The sequence below is a fragment of the Erythrolamprus reginae genome, chromosome 10, assembly GCF_031021105.1.
Source record: "Erythrolamprus reginae isolate rEryReg1 chromosome 10, rEryReg1.hap1, whole genome shotgun sequence".
In the NCBI taxonomy this organism is placed as follows: domain Eukaryota; kingdom Metazoa; phylum Chordata; class Lepidosauria; order Squamata; family Dipsadidae; genus Erythrolamprus; species Erythrolamprus reginae.
The window spans coordinates 11,041,270-11,062,924 of record NC_091959.1 but is presented as its reverse complement, the minus strand read 5'-3'; the positions used below and the strand labels follow the sequence as shown (position 1 = coordinate 11,062,924).

Genomic DNA, 21,655 nt, shown 5'->3' with positions numbered 1-21,655 from the left:
TGTCCGTCCATTACCCTGGAGGGAGGAATTATTGACCCCCTCAGAGAGGGTGCGCAACTTGGGCGTCCTCCTTGATCCACAGCTAACATTGGAACACCATCTTTCGGCTGTGGCGAGGAGGGCGTTTGCCCAGGTTCACCTGGTGCACCAGTTGCGGCCCTATTTGGACAGGGAGTCATTGCTCATAGTCGCTCATGCCCTTATCACCTCGAGGTTTGATTACTGCAATGCTCTCTCCATGGGGCTACCTTTGAAAAGTGTTCGGAAACTTCAAATCGTGCAGAACCTTGAGGTGATGAGGGCATGAGTGACTGTGAGCAGTGACTCCCTGTCCAAATAGGGCCGCAACTGGTGCACCTGGGGCAGACATCTTCCCCAGGCTTTCTTATATTTTAGGTTTGGTATGTATGTGCTGTATGGTTTTTTTAATTGTTGCGTTTTTTAAATGTTATTTTATTATTAGATTTGTTTCATTATTATACGGGTTTTTTTTTAACTGTTGTGAGCTGCCCCAAGTCTTCGGAGAGGGGCGGCATACAAATCTAATAAATAATAATAATAATAATAATAATAATAATAATAATAATAATAATAATAATATAATAATAATAATAATTATAATAATAATAATAATAATAATAATAATAATAAAAACAAAACACCCTTTTCCATCCTCCTGGAGGCTCTCTGGAAGCCAAAAACGCCCTCCCAGAGCCTCTGTGTGAGCCAAATATCATCTGGCCGTCACACACATGCACGTTGGAGCTGAGCTAGGGCAACAGCTCGCGTGCCAGCAGATATGGCTCCGCGTGCCACCTGTGGCACCCGTGCCATAGGTTTGCCATCACTGGGCTAGTCAGTTTGCAAATATCTTGGAAATGTAGCATTTCTATTATTATTTTTCCTTTTTTCTTAAAAAATAAAACTTTTCCATGCAAGACCAGAAATTTCTGAGGATGGGAACATCATAACATACAATTCAAAGGAAGCCCGTCGACTTCATCGCATGGACCTCCGGTGGCCACCTTATGTAGGGTTTTTGAGGGGTACGCAGAAAACTGTTCTTTTGTGTAGACCTGGCTGATTTAAGTTTCAAAAACAGTATAGACCAGTGATGGCGAACCTATGGCATTGGTGCCACAGGTGAAACACGGAGCCGTATCTCTGGCACACAAGCCGTTGCCCTAGCTCAGCTCCAATGTGCATGTGTGTGCTGGCCAGTTGATTTTTGACTCGCACCTAGGCCCTATTTGAACAGGGAGTCACTGCTCACAGTCACTCATGCCCTCATCACCTCGAGGTTCGATTACTGCAACGCTCTCTACATGGGGCTACCTCTGAAAAGTGTTCGGAAACCAGATCGTGCAGAACGCGGCTGCGAGAGCCATCGTGGGGCTTCCAAGATTCGCCCATGTTTCCTCAACACTCCGTGGCTTGCATTGGATGCTGATCAGTTTCCGATCACAATTCAAAGTGTTGGTTATTATCTTTAAAGCCCTACATGGCTTTGGAGCAGACTACCTCCAGAACCGCCTGCTACCGCACGAATCCCAGCAACCAATAAGGTCCCACAGAGTTGGCCTTCTCCGGGTCCCGTCGACTAAACAAGGTCGTTTGGCAGGCCCCAGGGGAAGAGCCTTCTCTGTGGCGGCACCGGCCCTCTGGAACCAACTCCCCCCAGAGATTAGAATTGCCCCCACCCTCCATGTCTTTCGTAAACTACTCAAGACTCATTTATACTGCCAGGCATGGGGGAGTTGAGATATTCCTTCCCCCTAGACCATTACAAGTTATGCATGGTATGTCTGTGTGTATGTTTGGTTTTATAATAAGGGTTTTTAGTTGTTTTATTATTGGATTGTCACATGCTGTTTTTATCATTGTTGTTAGCCACCCCGAGTCTACGGAGAGGGGCAGCATACAAATCCAATAAATTATTATTATTATTATTATTATTATTATTATTATTATTATTATTATTATTATATTATTTGGTTTCCAGAGAGCCTCTGGAGGGGATGGGAAAGGATGTTTTTACCCTTCCCTGGATCCCTGGAGCTTAGGGAGGGCAAAACATGAGTCTACCGGGCCCACCAGAAGTTGGGAAACAGGCCATTTCCAGCTTCCCGAGAGCCTCCGGGGGATGAGAAAAGCTGTTTTCGCCCTCTCCAGGCATTGAATTATGGGTGTTGTTGTGGTTAGCTCTGGCCCAGCTCCCAAGGAATGTGGATGTGGGGGAGACATCCACATGCCGCGGGCCTGTTTTGCTCCTGGTGGAATCTGCTGATGAAGGCTCCTCTGACCAAGAAGACATGAGTGACAGGGAGGAGGAGAGTGTGGCAGACAGCTCAGAAGGAGATCAATTATCTAGCTCCTCCTTGGATTCGGAACAAGAGTTAATGATGCAGCCACGCATGTGGAGAGCGATGCCAAGCAGCAACAATTGAGAGATTATTATCAAAGAAAATGAGGCCACCTGTGGTTGGGTGGGGCTGTGGTCATTAGTGAGGCTGCTATAAAGAGCAGCCTGTGGGTTTGGCCATTGTGGAGGATTATCTGATCATTGTGTTTCGTGACTGCTTTACTGACTTTGACTTTTTGTGTGCTGATTTTCCCCCGCTTTGAAACTAAACCAGAGCAAAGTGTGTTTCACTTTGTGAAAGAAGAAGGACTGTGAATTGCCTCACAGCTGCAATCTAAGTATCTCAGAACTGATAAGGGACTTGTACCAATTACCAGGTTGTTTGGAGACGAGTGCTCTTTGCTATACCAACAGAGGGCTTGGTTTAAGTGAATTTTCATTATAAAGAACATTGTTTTGAATTTTCAAACGTGTGTTTGTCTGAAATTTGTACTTCTGAATTTTTGGGAGGATTCTACCAGAGACCCAGACAGAACAGGTGTGGGCAATCACGCATGTGCGATAGAATGCACCCACGCTATTTTAGCACCCGAGGAAAAAAAGTCTCGCCATCACTGGCATAGACAACAATAAAGGGGATTTGGGGAGGGACAATGTAGAATATGATGAATACCCCACAACAGGCTGGAAATTTTCCAATTTTTTTTTTGGGGGGGTAAAAGAATGGGCTGAGAAATTCAATTAACCTGAAGATCACATGAGAATGCAGATTGCTGACCAAGATTTACTGCCCATGGGTTGGACTTAGTAGCCGGAGCCTAATATCCACGCCAAAGACATAATAACAAGAGCAAAGTTGTGTAACCCCCACTCAGTGGTCGTAGCAACTTCAAACGGCCCTAAATCAAGGACCACCTGTAATATATAAAACCAAGACAGGGTTGGATCCGCCGCGCATTCTTTTTTGCAACCGGAGAAGGAAAAAAAATGCATAATGAGTTAGGAATCATGAAAATGCCTCTAGATGGTGGCTTTGGCATTTTTATAAGTCTTTATAAATTTTTATAGAAAATATGCAACATCTAAGAAAATAAATAAAACATATTTGAATCAGAGGTGCCTAGCGATCCGCTTCGAAAAAATCTGCAGGGCAGAGGGGAACGGAAGGGTGGGGTTGGGTGGGGGTGTTGTCCATTGGTTTGCTTCCGTTGGCTACTAAATTTTAAGAGAACTCGTTCTCAGTAGTGCTCAGGAGCGACCGATCGCGCTTTTTAGCCAGGTGAAAAAAAATACCGCTGTCCATTTGAAAAGATTTTTTTAAAAAAAAAAATCCCAGCTCCTTCTCTAAGAGTCTGTATTGTCAATCTTTGAACGTCCCATGTAGCTGTTTCAGCTTCTTTTATTCTTTTAGTGCATGTGCTAAAGATTCCTCATTATGGTTGTCAATCCTGATGGTGGAGAGACATTCTTGCTGTTCTGAAGAACCCTAAGCCAAGATCTTCTAAGGAAGGAGGTCTCTCCAAACATCCCTTCCAAGTAGGCTCGAAATAGCAAGCGATGAGGCCCACCCCAAAATTGATCTCCGATACGGGCATCTATCCAGTGTAATTCCGCTTGAAAAGTACAGCCGCCTCCTCGGTTGCTAGATGATGGATGGAGAAGAGGGTTCTTCTATTTGCTAGGCTCTACCTCCCCCATAACAAGGAACACAAAGGTCTTGCCGTCATGCTCAAGAGCCCAAACGCATCTGAAAATCCATAACCAAAGGCAAGTTTGGAGGATCCCGATGGGAGATACACATGTCCGGTGATCTGATTAGCTATTCAGGGGGCGGCCGAAGGGTCCTCAGCTTTTTATCATCCAGCCCTTTCCAATACTTGAAGTTGTTGTCTAGGTGTTGCATCAGATTTGGTAGATCTGCAAAAGCTGGGAAATAATAATAATAATAATAATAATTTATTAGATTTGTATGCCGCCTCTCTCCGAAGACTCGGGGCGGCTCACAACATAACAGCAATACAGTGTTCCCTCGCTTTCTGAGACCGCCTGCGAAAGTCGAATTTCCGCGAAGTAGAGATGCGGAAGTAAATACACTATTTTTGGCTATGAACAGTATCACAAACCTTCCCTTAACACTTTAAACCCCTAAATTGCAATTTTCCATTCCCTTAGCAACCATTCAGAATTATTACTCACCATGTTTATTTATTAAAGTTTATTTAAAAAAAATATTTATTAAAGGCAGACGAAAGTTTGGCAATGACATCGGGTGGGAAAACCCGTGGTATGGGGGGGGGAACCCGCGAAGTATTTTTTAATTAATATTTTTGAAAAACCGTGGTATAGACTTTTCGCAAAGTTCGAACCCGCGAAAATCGAGGGAACACTGTACAATATAAATACAAATCTAATGTTAAAAGTTTTTAAAATATGCTGGCTCTGTTAAAAAGTGCTATTGCTAACATGTTGTAAGCCGCCCTGAGTCTAAGGAGAAGGGTGGCATAAACATCGAATAAATAAATAAATAAATAAAAAACTAATTTAAAATACATTGTTATAAAAAACTATCTGCTACACAATCATACACACAAAATAGGAATGGTGATAGCAATAGTGTTTAGACTTATATACTGCTTCACAGTGCTTTGCAGCCCTCTCTAAATGGTTTGCAGAAACTAAGCATCTTGCCCCCAACAATCTGAGTCCTCATTTTACCGACCTTGGAAGGGTGGAAGGGTGAGTCAACCTTGAGGCTGGTGAGATTTGAACTGCCAAACTGCAGGCGTTTTGCTTCTGTGCATACGCAGAAAGCAAAGTCTTGCGAGAGGATGCATACATGTGTGAGATTTCGGTGATTTGTTTGCTTCTGCGCATTAGCAGAATTCTCTCTCGCGCATTCATGCCCTCACAAGATTTTCTCGCTGGGATGTGACCAAGTTAAGATCATTGAGACCCCTGGTTGTTTTTTTTAATGTTTTCCCCTTCCAAATATCAGAAGGCAGCACTGCCATTGTTCAGTAGCATATCATCAAGAGAAACAGTTAGAAGGAATTCGGGAGATGTCATGAAAAATCTACTACAGTGTTCCCTCGATTTTCGCGGGTTTGAACTTTGCAAATAGCCTATACCACGGTTTTTCAAAAAATATTAATTAAAAATACTTCATGGTTTTTTTCCTATACCATGGTTTTTCCCACCCGATGACATTATATGTCATCGCCAAACTAATAATTTTTGCAAATAAATAACAAAAATAATTATTGTTAATAAATAATTATGTTTATAAATATCGGGATCACTAAGTGTCTTATTCAATGGTGAGTACCAGTAATAATGGTGAGTAAATGGTTGTCAAGGGAATGGGAAATGGTAATTTAGGGGTTTAAAGTGTTAAGGGATGGCTTGTGATACTGTCCATAGCCAAAAATGGTGTATTTACTTCTGCATCTCGACTTCGCGGAAATTCGACTTTCGCGGGTGGTTTTGGAACATATCCCCCGCAGAAATCGAGGGAACACTGTACAACCCATCCTGGACCACAGGTTGCCCGCTAACGTCCTTGAGCGAACCAATCAGGACCATAGATTGCCCTCTCGACCACAATCCTTCCACCACCCGATCAGTATTGAAGACTGCATGCAAAAAATCGACAATCCCTACTGGTCGGTCACGAGTTTTCTCTTTATTCGGTGTGAGAGAGAAAGAAATGGCTTACCATCCCAAGCATCGAACATGTCCATGATGAAATAATCAATGAACGAGATTTGAGATTTAGGAATGCTGCAGGTATTCCTGTCAAAAACCGGCATCACCACAGGCAAATTTTGCCTCTTCTCGTCGTCGGTCTGCAAAACAACAACAACACCCAATGCACACAATTATTTGGTTTATTACTACTAACAATTGTCTCCTCTAGTCCCATCAGTGTTGTTGTAGCTGTAACCCTGGGGGGAATGATGGAGAAGGTGCAAATATCCACTTATATATTTGAGTAATGAAAATAACATGGCAAGAAACCGAGATATCCCAAGGGTGCTTTTCCAGGAGGCATCTGTCTGTCTGTCTGTCTGTCTGTCTGTCTGTCTGTCTGTCTGTCTGTCTATCTGTCTATCATCTATCTTTCTATCTATCTATCTATCTATCTATCTATCTATCTATCTATCTATCTATCTATCTATCTATCTGTCAATCCAAAGTGGACTCAGAGTGGCTAACAAGTGGGATAAATACAATAGTATTAAAATACAATCAAAATTGCATAATAGGAGAGGCTCCATGGAGGCTTCTCCCCACCTTTTCCAGCCCTGTTTCCTCCCAGGAGATTCCTAGAGGGGCTCCACGGAGGCTTCTCCCTGACTTTTCCAGGTTACAGTTTCAGAGGCTCAGGTTTGTAAGTAGAAAATGGTTCTTGAGAAGAGGCAAAAAAAATCTTATCTAGAAAAGTTCGTAAGTAGAGGCGTTCTTAGGTAGAGGTACCACTGTATTATTATTTTTAATTGAGGGGCAAGAACTCAAGGGCCACCAAATAGATTTAGAAGCCAGTGAAATCTGGGGAAAGTCTCGCCTCCATCTCCTTTTCCATCACCTGGGAAAAATGAAGACCGACATGCAGTGGGAATTTCTTCAGCTTGCTGTCTTAACTCACCTGTGCAAAATACTCCTCTGAGATCCGGCCTGCCCACTCAATGCACTGTTCCAATGAGCGGCAGGGGTTGGAAACATCAGCACACTTAATTAGCATCCGCTTGATCAGGATTCGATTCTCAGCAGATGTGAGGACGTTATTGATGGGTTCCCCGTCGCCATTGGTACTCTTAGGGACACAAAATGTACAGATATGATCGCATTATTTCTTTTGTTCATTAAACGTGAAACTCAGTCAACTGAATAAATACCACTGATACCAACTTGATACAAGTTGCTGCCAGTATCCTACATATCAATCATCATCATTATCATCATCAATATTATTTTCATCATCATCATCATCTCTTTTATTCATGAAACTCAGTCAACCTTTTTATTCATGAAACTCAGTCAACATTTTTAAAAGTGTCATAAATACCACTGACTGGTGCTAATGGGTTGCTGCCAGCGTCCTAGATATATCAACCAAATATCTTCTTAAACTATAGGATGTTCCAAGTAGCACAGTTTCTTGCAGTTCTGCTGCTGTTATTGCAGAAAGCTGCAATTTCTTGATGTGTTTTGTGAAATTTTTGGACATGGTACCAAATAGCTTCAATGGCCAGGTCATGATATTTCATAATTTTTTCCCAGTTCTTTTTCTTCAAGTCTGGCATTGTTGTTGTTGTTGTTGTTGTTGTTATTATTATTATTATTAGTATTATTAGTATTATTATTATTATTAGTAGTAGTAGTAGTATTTCAACAATACAACAAAGCAAACGAGATCACTATGCTGGATTTCATATTTCATCATGAATTATGTGTGCCGATCCAAGTAAAGTGCCCTTTTGCAATTAATAGATGGAGATTATTATTATTATTATTATTATTATTAGTAGTAGTAGTAGTAGTAGTAGTAGTAGTAGTAGTATTAGTATTATTATTAGTAGTATTATTAGTATTAGTAGTAGTAGTAGTAGTAGTAGCATTAGTATTATTAATATTATTAGTAGTATTATTAGTAATATTAGTGTTAGTATTATTAGTATTATTTCAACAATACAACAAAGCAAACGAGATCACTAAGCTGGATTTCATATTTCATCACGAATTATGTGTGTCGATCCAAGTAAAGTGCCCTTTTGCAATTGACAGATGGAAATTATTATTATTATTATTATTATTATTATTATTATTATCATCATCATTATTAAACTTCAGACAACAAATCTTGATGTCTGAATTAATTTATTAATTGCATTTGTATGCCACCCCTTTCCGAGGACTAATACTTCAAAAGTTTTTTTTTTCAGAGTTAATCGACTTGTCTCCTGCTCCCAACATTTTGTAGGGATGAATTTTCAGTTCCTTCATTATCCTGGCAGCTTTCCCCTCAACTTGGATCAATTTACTCTCACCTTTTTTAAACTGTGATGTCCAGAGACATCATATCTAGATTTTATTCAAAGCAGAATCAAGGCAGAATGCTTCTGTAAGCTAGAATAGGGTTTTGTTTTTTTATCCTTCTTTGCATTTACCAAGATATGCTGGGTGAGGTTCATGTTCAATCTCTTTAAACAATTCAGATCAACCCTCGCCTTGTGATTCGCTCCAGTTTACCTTTCCATTTCTCTACAGAATCTCTGGAGAAACGTGCAAATTTTAAATGGGGCTCGTAAATGGGAAAAGGTTGCTTACGCACTACAAAAGAAGTGGTCACAAAATCTGGACACTTCACTTCCCATTCCAGGCACAATCTCTTCGTTGACGTCCGTCTCCAAAACTGCTGGGAAAACTTAAAGGAATTGGAGCTTCTGCTCCTGTCTTGAAATACTTGGGCTTGGTCCAGTTTTTTGCTGAATAAATGGAAACAGTTCATGGGAACCTCAAAGAAGCCCTTTGTGAAGAGCGCGGAAACCCTCTCCTCCCGCGAAGGCTTCTACAAGCGCTAGTAATGCCGAGGAAGCCTTCAATCCACTGTGCAAAAGTAAACAGCAGAGTGAAAAAAGCAAAAAAAAAATTAAAAAGGCCAAGGGAAGCTGAATTTTTAGCAAGTCTGTTTCTCCCAGGCCAACATTTCTTCTGCGATGGAGATAAGTTCTCAAAGCATCACAGTCTCAATTGGAAAATGGCAAGCATAATTCTTTGTGGAAAGGGCTTTAAAACCCTCAAATTTATGTATTTATTTATTTTATTTGTTAGAGTTGGAAGGGACCTTGCAGGTCATCTAGTACAACCCCCTGCTCTAGCAGGAGACCCTATATCATTTATTTTTATTTTATTTATTTATTCATTTGTCCAATACACAAATACATAGGAAGAAAAATAGACATGTAGTAATATATATATAAGGGTAAAGTGAACTTAGAGGAGAGGATAGATGAAAGAAAGAAAATATAAGTGAGAGAAAGGAAAGACAATTGGACAGGGGATGAAAGGCACTCCAGTACACTTATGGACGCCCCTTACTGGCCTCTTAGGAACCTGGAGAGGTCAATCATGGAGAGTTTAAGGGAGAAATGTTGGGGGTTAGGGGTTGACACAATTGAGTCCGGCAATGAGTTCCACGCTTCGATAACTTGATTGTTGAAATCATATTTTTTACAGTCAAGTTTGGAGCAGTTTGTATTAAGTTTGAATCTGTTGTGTGCTCTTGTGTTGATGCGGTTGAAGGTGAAGTAGTCATTGACCGGTAGGACGTTTCAGCATATGATCTTGTGGGCAATACTCAAATCGTGTTTTAGGCGCCGTAGTTCTAGACTTTCTAGGCCCAGGATTGTTAGTCTATTTTTGTAGGATATTCTGTTTCGAGTGGAGGCGTGAAGGGCTCTTCTGGTGAAATATCTTTGGACATTTTCAAGGGTGTTGATGTCTGAGATGTGATATGGGTTCCAAACAGATGAGCAGTAGTCTAGGATGGGTCTGGCAAAAGTTTTGTAGGCTCTTGTGAGTAGTGTGAGATTGCCTGAGCAGAAGCTGCGTAGGATCAGGTTAACAACTCTAGAGGCTTTTTTGGTGATATTGTTGCAGTGGGCTTTAGCACTTAGGTCATTTGATATTAGTATTCCAAGGTGTTTTACTGAGTGTGGGTTGGCAGTGAGAGATTGTTTATTCAGTTCGTATGTGCGGTTTGGATTCTTTTTGCCGATGTGGAGGGTAGAGCATTTGTTGGTTGATATTTGAAGTTGCCAGGTGTTAGACCAGTCTGAAACAAAGTCCAGGTCTTTTTGGAGAGTGAGTGTGTTGTCAGTGGTGTTGAAAAGTTTCACATCGTTGGCAAAAAGAATACAGTTGCTTTTGATATGGTCACAGAGGTCATTGATGTAGAGAATGAAGAGAGTAAGACCTAGTACATTTCCCTGGGGAATGCCACTTATGACAGGGACGGGGGGTGGAGATGGCACTACCAATTTTGACAATTTATTGCCTGTTTGACCCCAGATATCACCCCAGATTTAGAAATGTTGCAAATCCTATATTTTGAAAAAAATATAATTCCTCCTCAGTTGTTTTGTAGGAACAAAGTGGCAAACATGTAAATATCTACATCTCCAAAACCTGGAGCATTTAGACGTAGTAAAAGATAGAACCATTTCAAGTTGGAATAAAATGGGGACAAGCTCACTTCCCCCCCCCCTTCCACACACGCTCCTACGCTGAAAGAATACCTGTTCTAACGCCCCTTTTAAATTAAAAATAAAGAACAAAACAAATACTTTCTCTGAAATTGAACAGACTCACACTGAAAAGTCCACTTTGGCAGGGAGAGGGGTAATTGGGTCTTATAGAGCGAAAAATACAGTACAGTGATACCTTGTCTAACAAACTTAATTGGTTCCGGGACGAGGTTCTTAAGGTGAAAGGTTTGTAAGATGAAACAATGTTTCCCATAGGAATCAATGGAAAAGTGATTAATGCGTGCAAGCCCAAAATTCACCCCTTTTGCCAGCCGAAGCGCCCATTTTTGTGCTGCTGGGATTTCCCTGAGGCTCCCATGCATAGGAAACCCCACCTCTGGACTTCTGTGTTTTTGCAATGCTGCAGGGGAATCCCAGCATCGCAAAAACGAGCACTTCACTGGCAACAGAAATCCGGTGGTGGGGTTTCTCAGCGAAGGGAGCATCAGTGAAATCGCAGCATCGCAAAAACACCGAAGTCCTTGAAACCCCACCTCTGGACCTCTGTGTTTTTGCAATGCTGCGATTTCACTGAGGCTCCCCTCGCTGGGAAACCCCACCTCCAGACTTCCGTTGCCAGCGAAGCGCCCATTATTGCGCTAATGGGATTCCCCTGCTGGGATTCCCCTGCAGCATCACAAAAACACGGAAGTCCGGAGGTGGGGTTTCCCGTGTAGGGGAGCCTCGGGGGAATCCCAGCAGCGCAAAAATGGGTGCTTCGCTGGCAACGGAGGTCCAGAGACGGGGCATCCCAGCAGCAGCGGTGGGTTTGTAAGATGAAAATAGTTTGTAAGAAGAGGCAAAAAAATCTTAAAACCCGGGTTTGTATCTCGAAAAGTTTGTATGACGAGGCGTTTGTAAGATGAGGTATCACTGTATCTCCCTTTTACAAAAGGAAACCAAAACTTTACATAAGTTTATTCCTAAACATTTCCCTGGGTGTTTCATCTGCTTTTGATCAACCTGATAAAGAAGAAGAGGAATTCATTTCAAAACATATCGCAGTGTCTTCTGCTAACCCTTCCACTTCTTGGTAGGACGTCTTACCCCATTCTCATCCAGGGCAGCCAAAGGCTTGTTGATGCTGTTGACAAACTTGTTGACATGCTCAAAATGTTTGGTCATTTCTGTGGCCAAGACCATGTCAATAATGGCTTGTCGGAGAGTTCGGTATTCATTCCTAGATAAAAGAAGAGGAAAGGAGGGTGGGAAAAAGGTGGAGAATTGTGTTGTTTTAGTAGGGCTATCTAATAAATCATATTAATGTCAGGGTTCCAAACATCAAGAAATAAATCAAAGTCCAAACGTTGGCCTTCTTCCAAGTTCCAATTTATTGACAGAACCATGTTGGTTACGAACTGTAGTAATCCCGACACTAACTTTCCCTACAGTCCTCCACCCAGGTTAAGAGTTCATCTCTTGTCCCCACACCCACTAGTTCATCACATGGACCACTCTGGTTCTCTCAACATCCATGATCCTCCCCTATACTTCCAGCTGATGCTGAACAAAGGATGACCTTGAATCTCTAGAAAGATTTTCTTTTGTGGCTAGTGTCTTTCCCTGTCATTCAACCGCCCCTTCCCAATTCCCATAATACTTTTCTACTTCTGGCAGGCCAAAGCCTTTATCTCAAAATGATGGCTCCGGCCTGACAATTAAATCACATTCACCATCATCAGGCTGAAGTTTTAAGCTTTGTGTTGCTGTAAATATGAAATGTTTGTAACTGCCATTTCTTCCTTATATATAGTGTTGGGGGTGGAGATTTGGTTTGAATGTAGCAAATAGATTGGGTGACTATGTTTTAGTGATTTGATTGGTTGGTGGAATCACACTTACTTGTATATATATACAGAGCTGAAGGGATTGGATACCGTAGCCTACATACATTATGTCAATTATATATTAATTGTCAGACCGAAGCCATCATTTTGAGTTAAAGGCTTTGGCCTTTATATATATAATTATATATATAATTATACAGAGCTGAAGGGATTGGATACTGTAGCCTAGAGGTTAATTCTCTGCCTTACAAGGCAAAGGTTGCAAGTTCAAGTCCCAGTGAGGGTATGGCTAGCTGATGAGGCCAAAATAAGGCCGGAATAGATGTATCCTAGTCTCCCTTAATTTTCAAATTCAGCAAAAACATGACATATATAATACATACATACATACATACATACATACATATATATATATAATACATACATACATACATACATACATATATATATAATACATATATTATATATCGAGATTGAGAGAGACAATATATATAGAATATATAGAATACTGTATATAAATAATGTATACTGCTGAAAAAAATAAAGGGAACACTCAAAGAACACATCCTAGATCTGAATGAAATGAAATATTCTCATTGAATATTTCATTTGCACAACTATTCCATTTGCACAACAGCATGTGAAATTGACTGTCAATCAGAGTTGCTTCCTCAGTGGACAGTTTGATTTCACAGAAGTTTGATTCACTTGGAGTTATATGGTGTTGTTGAAGTGTTCCCTTAATTTTTTTGAGCAGTGTATACATAAATTATATATTTAATGTATAAAATGACCCACACTCCTTAAACCTTCCCTCTTCAACTATTCATCTCCCTCCATATATCATCACGAAGTCAAAACAGATGCTTTTTCAAAACTATGTCGACGCTGCAAACCCTTGTTAGAGAATCCCGGGATTTTAGAAACCTACCTCTCCATGTTTTTAAAAATATTGCATTTATCATCCCGGGTGGTGATCTGGAAGGCCAGCGCTGCGTGGTGGCTCTCCAACACCGCCGTGTCGTTATACAAAATGGCCAGTTCGCTTCCGGCGTTGCACAGGAAAGAATTGGTTCGCCCCGGGTGATCCACGTCGTGGACGGTGGCAGCTATCAAGGCAGCGACTTCGTCGATGGGATCCAAGGTTTGCTGAGAAGAAGAAGAGGAGGAGGAGGAGGAGGAGAAAGAAGAAGACGAGGAGGAGGAAGAGGAGGAATAAGAAGAGGAAGAGGAAGAAGAGGAGGAGGACAAAGAAGAAGGGGAGGACAAAGGAGAAGAAGGAGAAGAAGAAGAAGAAGAAGGAGAAGAGGAAGAGGAGGAAGAAGAAGAGGAAGAAGAGGAGGAGGAGGACAAAGAAGAAGAGGACAAAGGAGAAGAAGGAGAAGAAGGAGAAGAGGAAGAGGAGGAAGAAGAAGGAGAAGTAGTAGTAGTAGTAGAAGAGGAGGAGGGTGGAGGGGAGGAAGAAGAAGAAGAAGAAGAAGAAGAAGAGGAGGAGGAGGAGGATGGGAAAGAAGAGGAAGAGGAGATGGAAGAAGGAGAAGGAGAAGGAGGAGGAGAGGAAGCGGAAGAAGAGGTAGAAGAGGAGGAGGAAGAGGAAGAGGAGGAGGAAGAAGTAGAAATAGAAGAAGAAGAGGAGGAGGAGGAGGAGGAAAAAGAAGAGGAGAAGGAGAAATAAGAGAATGAATAAGTGGCTGGGAGAGGCTCAGGAAGAGAGACTCAGCGTAATGTTAGAAAAATGGATGCTATTACAACTATAGTTCAAGAATGTGCCCTCAGGAAATTTCAGGGTACCTCGTGTGATCTCATTGCAGTCAAACGAGATGCGATTAGATGGTTCGCTTCCTTAGATATTGAGCTGCAAGTAGTCCTTGAGTTGCGACCATAATCGAGCCCAAAAATTCTGTTGCTAAGTGAGTTTTGCTCCATTTTACTGTATGGTCTGTGCACTTCATTTTTAATGTTTTTACATACTTTATTTTTTTGGAGTATAAGAAGCACCTTTTTCCTCCCTAAAAGAGGGTGATAATTTGGGTGCGTCTTATACTCTGAATGTAGCTTTTTTTCCCCCCAGCCCTAACTAGCTGCTAACAATCTTCCCAGCTCTTACCTTGCAGGCTCTTTCATCGTTTCTCTCTGCAAAGAATGTTTTCCAAGCCCCAAGTCTTTGCTCTACTTGCTACAAATGTTTCTTTCCAGGTGCTAATGATTTTTCCCAGCTCTTACTGGCTTGCAAGCTCTTTCATTGTTACTCTCTGCAAATAGTCTTTTTAAAGCCCTAACCAGGGGATAAAATAATGCACTGATGCTGACCAGACTAAGGACGCTAGCCAGATGAATACCTGGTAAGCAGATTCTTTTCTGTATTTTCCTCCCAAAAAACTAAGGTGCGTCTTATACTCCAGTGCATCTTATACAGTGGTACCTCATCTTACGAATGCCTCTTCTAACGAACTTTTCAAGATACGAACCCGGTGTTTAATATTTTTTTGCCTCTTCTTCCGAACTATTTTCACCTTACGAACCCAAGCCGCTGCTGCTGGGATGAAGGGGTTTCTTTTTCCCCCCTTTTTTGAAGAAAGAAAAGGGAGGGGCGGCTTGGAGGGGGAAAGACTTTGCATTAACAAAAGTAGGAGAACAGCGTGTTTGCAGGCACTGAAAGGGTGTCTTTTGAAGAAAGAAAAGGGAGGGGCGGCTTGGAGGGGGAAAGACTTTGCATTAACAAAAGTAGGAGAACAGCGTGTTTGCAGGCACTGAAAGGGTGTCTTTTGAAGAAAGAAAAGGGAGGGGCGGCTTGGAGGGGGAAAGACTTTGCAGAGAACAGCGTGCTTGCAGAGGCACTGAAAGAGTGTCTTTTGAAGAAAGAAAAGGGAGGGGCGCCCCCCTTGCCTTTCTTCCTTCCCACTCACCCTTTAGCCTAGCCTTGCTTCTTCCACCCGCCCCCTTTAGCTGCTCCTCCCTGCCCTCTGTTCGCCTCCCTTCTAAAGTTTGGGATTTTCCTGAAGGATTTGCACGCATTATTTGCTTTTACATTGATTCCTATGGGAAATATTGTTTCATCTTACGAACTTTTCACCTTACGAACCTCCTCCTGGAACCAATTAAGTTCGTATCATGAGGTACCACTGTACTTTGAAAAATGCGGTATAATATAAAATGTATTAGTGCAATATATCAGTGACCTCTGTAGATGCCATGCACTAAATAAAATAAAAATGAAATAATTTTTTTTAAAAAAAATCCAGTCCTAGACCTTATATAAAGCCCTGAGGGTTCGTGGACAAGAGGCTTGAATGCCAAAAGTATCCAAAGTGTAAACAATCTTAAAGGCAGCGGTGGGGAACAGCTTAGTAATAGGGTGGAAAAAAATTCTAAAATAGCTCAATGAGAAATCAGCCGACGCCACAAAATGCTATCGGGCAATTTTGGGCAGGATGGAAAATTGGAGGTTGGGAAAAGGAGCAGAGAATGAGATGGAGCAACCTGGGAGGAGCCAGGCTACATTGAACTTTGAAATTTATTTATTTATTTATTGGATTTGTATGCCGCCCCTCTCAGGAGACTATTATAATAAATAATAATAATATTATAATAAAACAGCATATAATAATAATCCAATACTAAAAACAGTTAAAAACCTATTATTATAAAAACCAAACATACCTACAGACATACCATGCATAAAATTGTAAGGCCTAGGGGGGAAAAGTATCTCAGTTCCCCCATGCCTGGTGGCAGAGGTGGGTTTTAAGCAGCTTACGAAAGGCAAGGAGGGTGGGGGCAATTCTAATCTCTGGGGGGAGTTGGTTCCAGAGGGCCGGGGCCGCTACAGAGAAGGCTCTTCCCCTGGGTCCCGCCAAATGACATTGTTTAGTTGACGGGACCCGGAGAAGACCCACTCTGTGGGACCTAACTGGTTGCTGGGATTTGTGCAGCAGAAGGCGTCCCGGAGATAATCTGGTCTGGTGCCATGAAGGGCTTTATAGGTCATAACCAACACTTTGCTCCTCAGGCTCCAGGGGGCTTTACTGAAGCACGGGGAGAGTGAAAACAGCCGAAAAGAAAGTTTAAAATCAGCAGGCCAGCACATACATGCACTCTGGAGCCGACATAGGACAATGCCTCATGTGCCCTCGGATATTGCTCCATGTTCCATCTGTGGGACGTGTGACATAGGTTCACCATCACTGGAAGGGGCCTTGGAGGTCTTCTAGTCCAACCCCCTGCTTAGGCAGGAAATCCTACACTACTTAAGACAGATGGTTATCCAACATCTACTTAAAAACTTCCAGTGTTGGAGCATTCACAACTTCTGGAGGCAAGCTGTTCCACCGATCAACTGCTCTAACTGTCAGGAAATTTCTCCTTAGTTCTAAGTTGCTTCTCTCCTTGTTTAGTTTAGTTTCTTCTCGTTCCGCCCTCAAGTGCTTTGGAGAATAGGTGGACTCCTTCTTCTTTGTGGCAACCCCTGAGATACTGGAAGACTGCTATCATGTCTCCCCTGGTCCTTCTTTTCATTAAACTAGCCATGCCCAGTTCTTGCAACCGTTCTTCGTATGTTTTAACCTCCAGTCCCCTAATCATCTTTGTCGCTCTTCTCTGCACTTTTTCTAGAGTCTCAATACTATCCTTTTTGCATCGTGGCGACCAAAACTGAATGATTATCCTATACCTTGTGGACTTCAACTCCCAGAATTCCTGAGCCAATCATGCTACTCCAGGAATTCCACATGTCATAGAAGAGCCAACTTTGCCTACTCTTGCCCTATGCCATTCCAGAAAAATAGCTAATATTTTCTTTAAAACCTCCAGTGTTGAAGCATTTACAATTCCTGGAGGCAAATTGTTCCACTGATTAATTGTTCTCATTGTCAAGAAATTTCTCCCTGGTTCTAGGTTGGGTCTCCACTTGAACCAACTCTTCTTTCCATCTGTTGTTTCTTATCCTGACTGCTTTGGAGAAAGGCTTACCCTCCTCTTTCTTTCTTTCTTTCTTTCTTTCTTTCTTTTTCTTTCTTTCTCTCTTTCTTTCCTTCTTTCTCTCTTTCTTTCCTCTTTCTTTCTTTCTCTCTCTCTCTTTCCTTCTTTCTTTCTCTCTCTCCTCTCTCTCCTTCTTTCTTTCTTTCTTTCCGCTTTCTTTCTTTCTTTCTCTCTCCCTTTCTTTCCTTCCTTCCTTCCTTCCTTCTTTCTTTCCTCTTTCTTTCTTTCTTTCTTTCTTTCCTTCTTTCTTTCTTTCTTTCTTTCTTTCTCTTTCTTTCTCTTTCTTTCTTTCTCTTTCTTTCTTTCCTTCTTTCCTTCTTTCTTTCTTTCCTCTTTCTTTCTTTTTTATTTAATTCAACTTCTATGCCGCCCAGTCCCGAAGGACTCAGGGTGACTTACAACAATATAAAATTGCAAACACAATAAAAATAAGTCAAATATAACAGTCTAAAACTATAAAACCCTAATTCAAACTATCCAATCAGCATACTTGCCTACCATATTCATACAATTTGCCCATGATAGATTGGTGGCCATCCCCCTTAGACTTACTTTTACTCTTTCTTTAGAGAGGAAATAGGCCGTGGCGTGAAGCACATCCGCCGAGTGGGTTGAATTGTGGTAAGAGTTGGATAAGTGATAATTGGCTTCTATGACTTGCAACCAAGACCTCAGCGTCGACTCAGAGCAGCCGAGATACTCACAGATCCGAAAGCGAGCAAACAGTTTGAGGCCAAGATAAACTAAAGGCCTGGAGGGGCAGAGAGAAAAAAAAAGTTAATTCATTTTCTCCCGTTCTTAATGCACCAAAAGCCAAATACAGTGGTACCTCTACCTAAGAACGCCTCTACTTAAGAACTTTTCTAGATAAGAACCGGGTGCTCAAGATTTTTTTGCCTCTGCTTAAGAACCATTTTCTACTTAAGAACCCGAGCCTGGAAAAATTTCGCGGGCCCCAGGGGAAGAGCCTTCTCTGTGGCGGCCCCGACTCTCTGGAACCAGCTCCCCCCAGAGATTAGAACTGCCCCTACCCTCCTTGCCTTTCGTAAACTTCTCAAAACCCACCTTTGTCGCCAGGCATGGGGGAATTGAAACATCTCCCCCGGGCCTATATAATTTATGTATGGTATGTTTGTAGGTAGGTCTGCTTAAAAATGGTTTTTTTTAACTATTTTAAATTTTAAATTGTATATTATTAGATTTGTTATGAATTGTTTTATTGTGTTGTGAGCCGCCCCGAGTCCACGGAAAGGGGCGGCATACAAATCTAATAAATGAATGAATGAATGAATGAATGAATGAATGAATGAATGAATAAATAAATAAATAAATAAATAAATAAATAAATAAATTTGAGAGTGGCACGAAGGCCGGGTCAGTTTCCTGCCATTCCCCCTGGGTTTCTCTCTCTGGCGCAGTGTATGGGAGGCAGCCTTGCGCGGGGTGTATGGGAGGCGCGTGCTCCTCCTCGCGGCCTCAGAGTCCCTCTTTTTTTTTTTAAAGCCTTAAAGTTTTGGATTTTTTTTTATTCCCCTCACCTCACCTTCTTCCTTCGGCGACGACTGTCCTCCTCCTCCTCTTCTTCCTCCTCCCACCCAAATTCCAAGCTTTTATTTCTTTCCTAATGGTTTTGCATGCATTATTTGCTTTCATATTGATTCCTATGGGAAAACTTGCTTCTACTTACAAACTTTTCTACTTAAGAACCTGGTCACGGAACGAATTAAGTTCCTAAGTAGAGGTACCACTGTAACCACAAGAAGAATCAGAGCCCTTAGCCAGGAGATCAATCTCTCCTGGAATGTTGCTTTCTTTGCTTCTCCTACAAACCTTTTATGAGTAGCAGCCTCCAACTCAAAAATATTAAAATCCCAGTCTTGTTCGTTTTCCATTGCTTGGGCTATCCTGGGCGGGATGTCGTTCAGGGAGATGGGCGAGATCAAACTGCCCGGTGCTTGATGGGTTTCTATTGAAAAAAAAACAAAGAGAGAAGGATGAACAGCTGGATCATTCATGAGAAAATAAAATCAGGAAGAACAATAACAACAGAGTTGGCAGGGACCTTGGAGATCTTCTATGCAAGGTGCACATATGAGTGAAGCGCATGTGCATATTATGATTATGATTATGATTATGATTATGATTATGATTATGATTATGATTATGATTATGATTATGATTATGATTATGATTATGATTAGATTGTGATTGTGATTGTGATTGTGATTGTGATTGTGATTGTGATTATGATTATGATTATGATTATGATTATGATTATGATTATGATTATGATTGGTTATGGTTATGATGATCAGAAACTTCAGATCGTGCAGAATGCGGCCGCGAGAGCCATCGTGGGGCTTCCTAGATTCGCCCACGTTTCTGCAACACTCCGTGGCCTGAACTGGCTGCCGATCGGTTTCCAGTCACAATTCAAAGTGTTGGTAATGACCTTTAAAGCCCTACATGGCATTGGGCCAGAATACATCCGGAACCGCCTTCTACCGCACGAATCCCAGCGGCCGATAAGGTCCCACAGAGTTGGCCTTCTCCGGGTCCCGTCGACCAAACAATGTCGTTTGGTGGGCCCCAGGGGAAGAGCCTTCTCTGTGGTGGCCCCGGCCCTCTGGAATCAACTCCCCCCAGAGATTAGAACGGCCCCCACCCTCCTTGTCTTTCGCAAATTACTCAAGACCCACCTTTGTCACCAGGCATAGGGGAGTTAAGATATTCCTTCCCCCTAGGCCATTACAAGTTTGTGGTATGTTTGTGTGTATGTTTGGTTTCTATAATAAGGGTTTTTAGTTGTTTTATTAAATTGGATTGTTACAAGTTGTTTTTTATCATTGTTGTTAGCCGCCTCGAATCTGCGGAGAGGGGCGGCATACAAATCCAATAAATAAATAGATAGATAGATAGATAGATGGATGGATGGATGGATGGATGGATGGATGGATGGATGGATAGATAGATAGATAGATAGATAGATAGATAGATAGATAGATAGATAGATAGATAGATAGATAGATAGATAGATAGATAAATATGATGATTATGATGATTTATTAGACTTGTATGCCGTCCCTCTCCAGTGACCCGGGTCAGCTTATAACATAATGCAAACAATATGTATACAAATCTAATAGTTAAAAATATAAACAGTCAATTTACATGCACAAACTCACATTTTCAATTCTGGGTAAACCGTTTGTTAAATTATGTAAAACCCCACGTCTGGAGAGGATCAGTAATGGGTTGCAGCCGGTACGGTTGGGATTGGGGTTCCGGTAGCGGAAATTGAGAGACGTAAAGTAGCCCACAGGAGAAATTCAACAGGGTCGGCTAGCGGGCCAGTGAGGAAGGGCCTTCTCTGTGGCTGCCCTGGCTCTCTGGAACCAATTACGCCCTGAGATTGGGGCCGTTGATCTCACAATTTGCGAGGTCCGGTCTTGAATTATATGTATGTGTGTGTGTTTTTTAACTGTTTCTTCTTAATCTTTCGTGATCTTGAATGATATGTATGTATGTATGTGTTTTTTTAACTGTTTCTTCTTAATCTTTCGTGATGCTTTTAAATGTATTTTATATTTAGTGCAAGGATGCTCATGGGCGAAAGATTTTGCCATTTTTATGCTTCTATGCATGCACAGAAGCAAAGAAATCGTTGAAAATTGGCAAACGTTCTCTCGAACGAGCGTGTATAATTACCATTCGATAAAAAACAACTACAGTATTTGTATGAACACATTTTAACTTGCGTGAGAGTTCCCTTGCTGCCGGTAAGTGGACAGGGTGTGTCCTTATGAAACACTGAAAATTTGAGATCACTTTTGTAGGCCAAATGGTTCATCTTCAAGAACTAATCTCCATATTTTTCCTCCTCCTCCTTCTGTTTTGTCTATTAGAGCGGCAAGCTGCCTTGTTATCTTCCAAATATTTACCAAACTTTAAGCTTCTTAGCAAACAAGATACCGTTTCAAAACTACGTGTCTCTTTAAAATGGTGTTATTTAGCTTGTGGGTCTGATGACATAGCAGTTAAGTACATATCCTTTACTTATTTCTTTGCGCTTCTTCAAACTAAATTTTGGCACTTACGCTTTGCTGACAATATGTATTCGTTCCCGGATAATCTTCGTAGTCCATCCTGTTGAATAAAGTTGCAAAGAATGGAGAATGAAATTAAAAAAACCCTTCTTAAATGTACCCTTTGAGAGAGGCAAT

General features: G+C 41.6%; 1 protein-coding gene across 2 annotated transcripts in view; it reads right to left on the bottom strand.

Annotated features, from left to right (window-relative positions):
* Positions 1-3,394: 3,394 nt before the first annotated feature.
* Positions 3,395-21,655, bottom strand: part of LOC139173550 (high affinity cAMP-specific and IBMX-insensitive 3',5'-cyclic phosphodiesterase 8A-like) — a 135,914-nt gene continuing 117,653 nt past the window's right edge. For both annotated transcript variants that reach the window (XM_070763501.1, XM_070763502.1), the window contains exons 15-22: positions 21,530-21,578; positions 19,263-19,398; positions 17,985-18,183; positions 13,387-13,604; positions 11,716-11,848; positions 7,008-7,175; positions 6,078-6,207; positions 3,395-4,288 (exon numbers count right to left, since the gene is read on the bottom strand). In XM_070763501.1, coding sequence (XP_070619602.1) covers positions 4,182-4,288; positions 6,078-6,207; positions 7,008-7,175; positions 11,716-11,848; positions 13,387-13,604; positions 17,985-18,183; positions 19,263-19,398; positions 21,530-21,578 — 1,140 coding nt within the window. In that variant the 3' untranslated portion in view covers positions 3,395-4,181. The remainder of the gene's footprint in view (positions 4,289-6,077; positions 6,208-7,007; positions 7,176-11,715; positions 11,849-13,386; positions 13,605-17,984; positions 18,184-19,262; positions 19,399-21,529; positions 21,579-21,655) is intronic.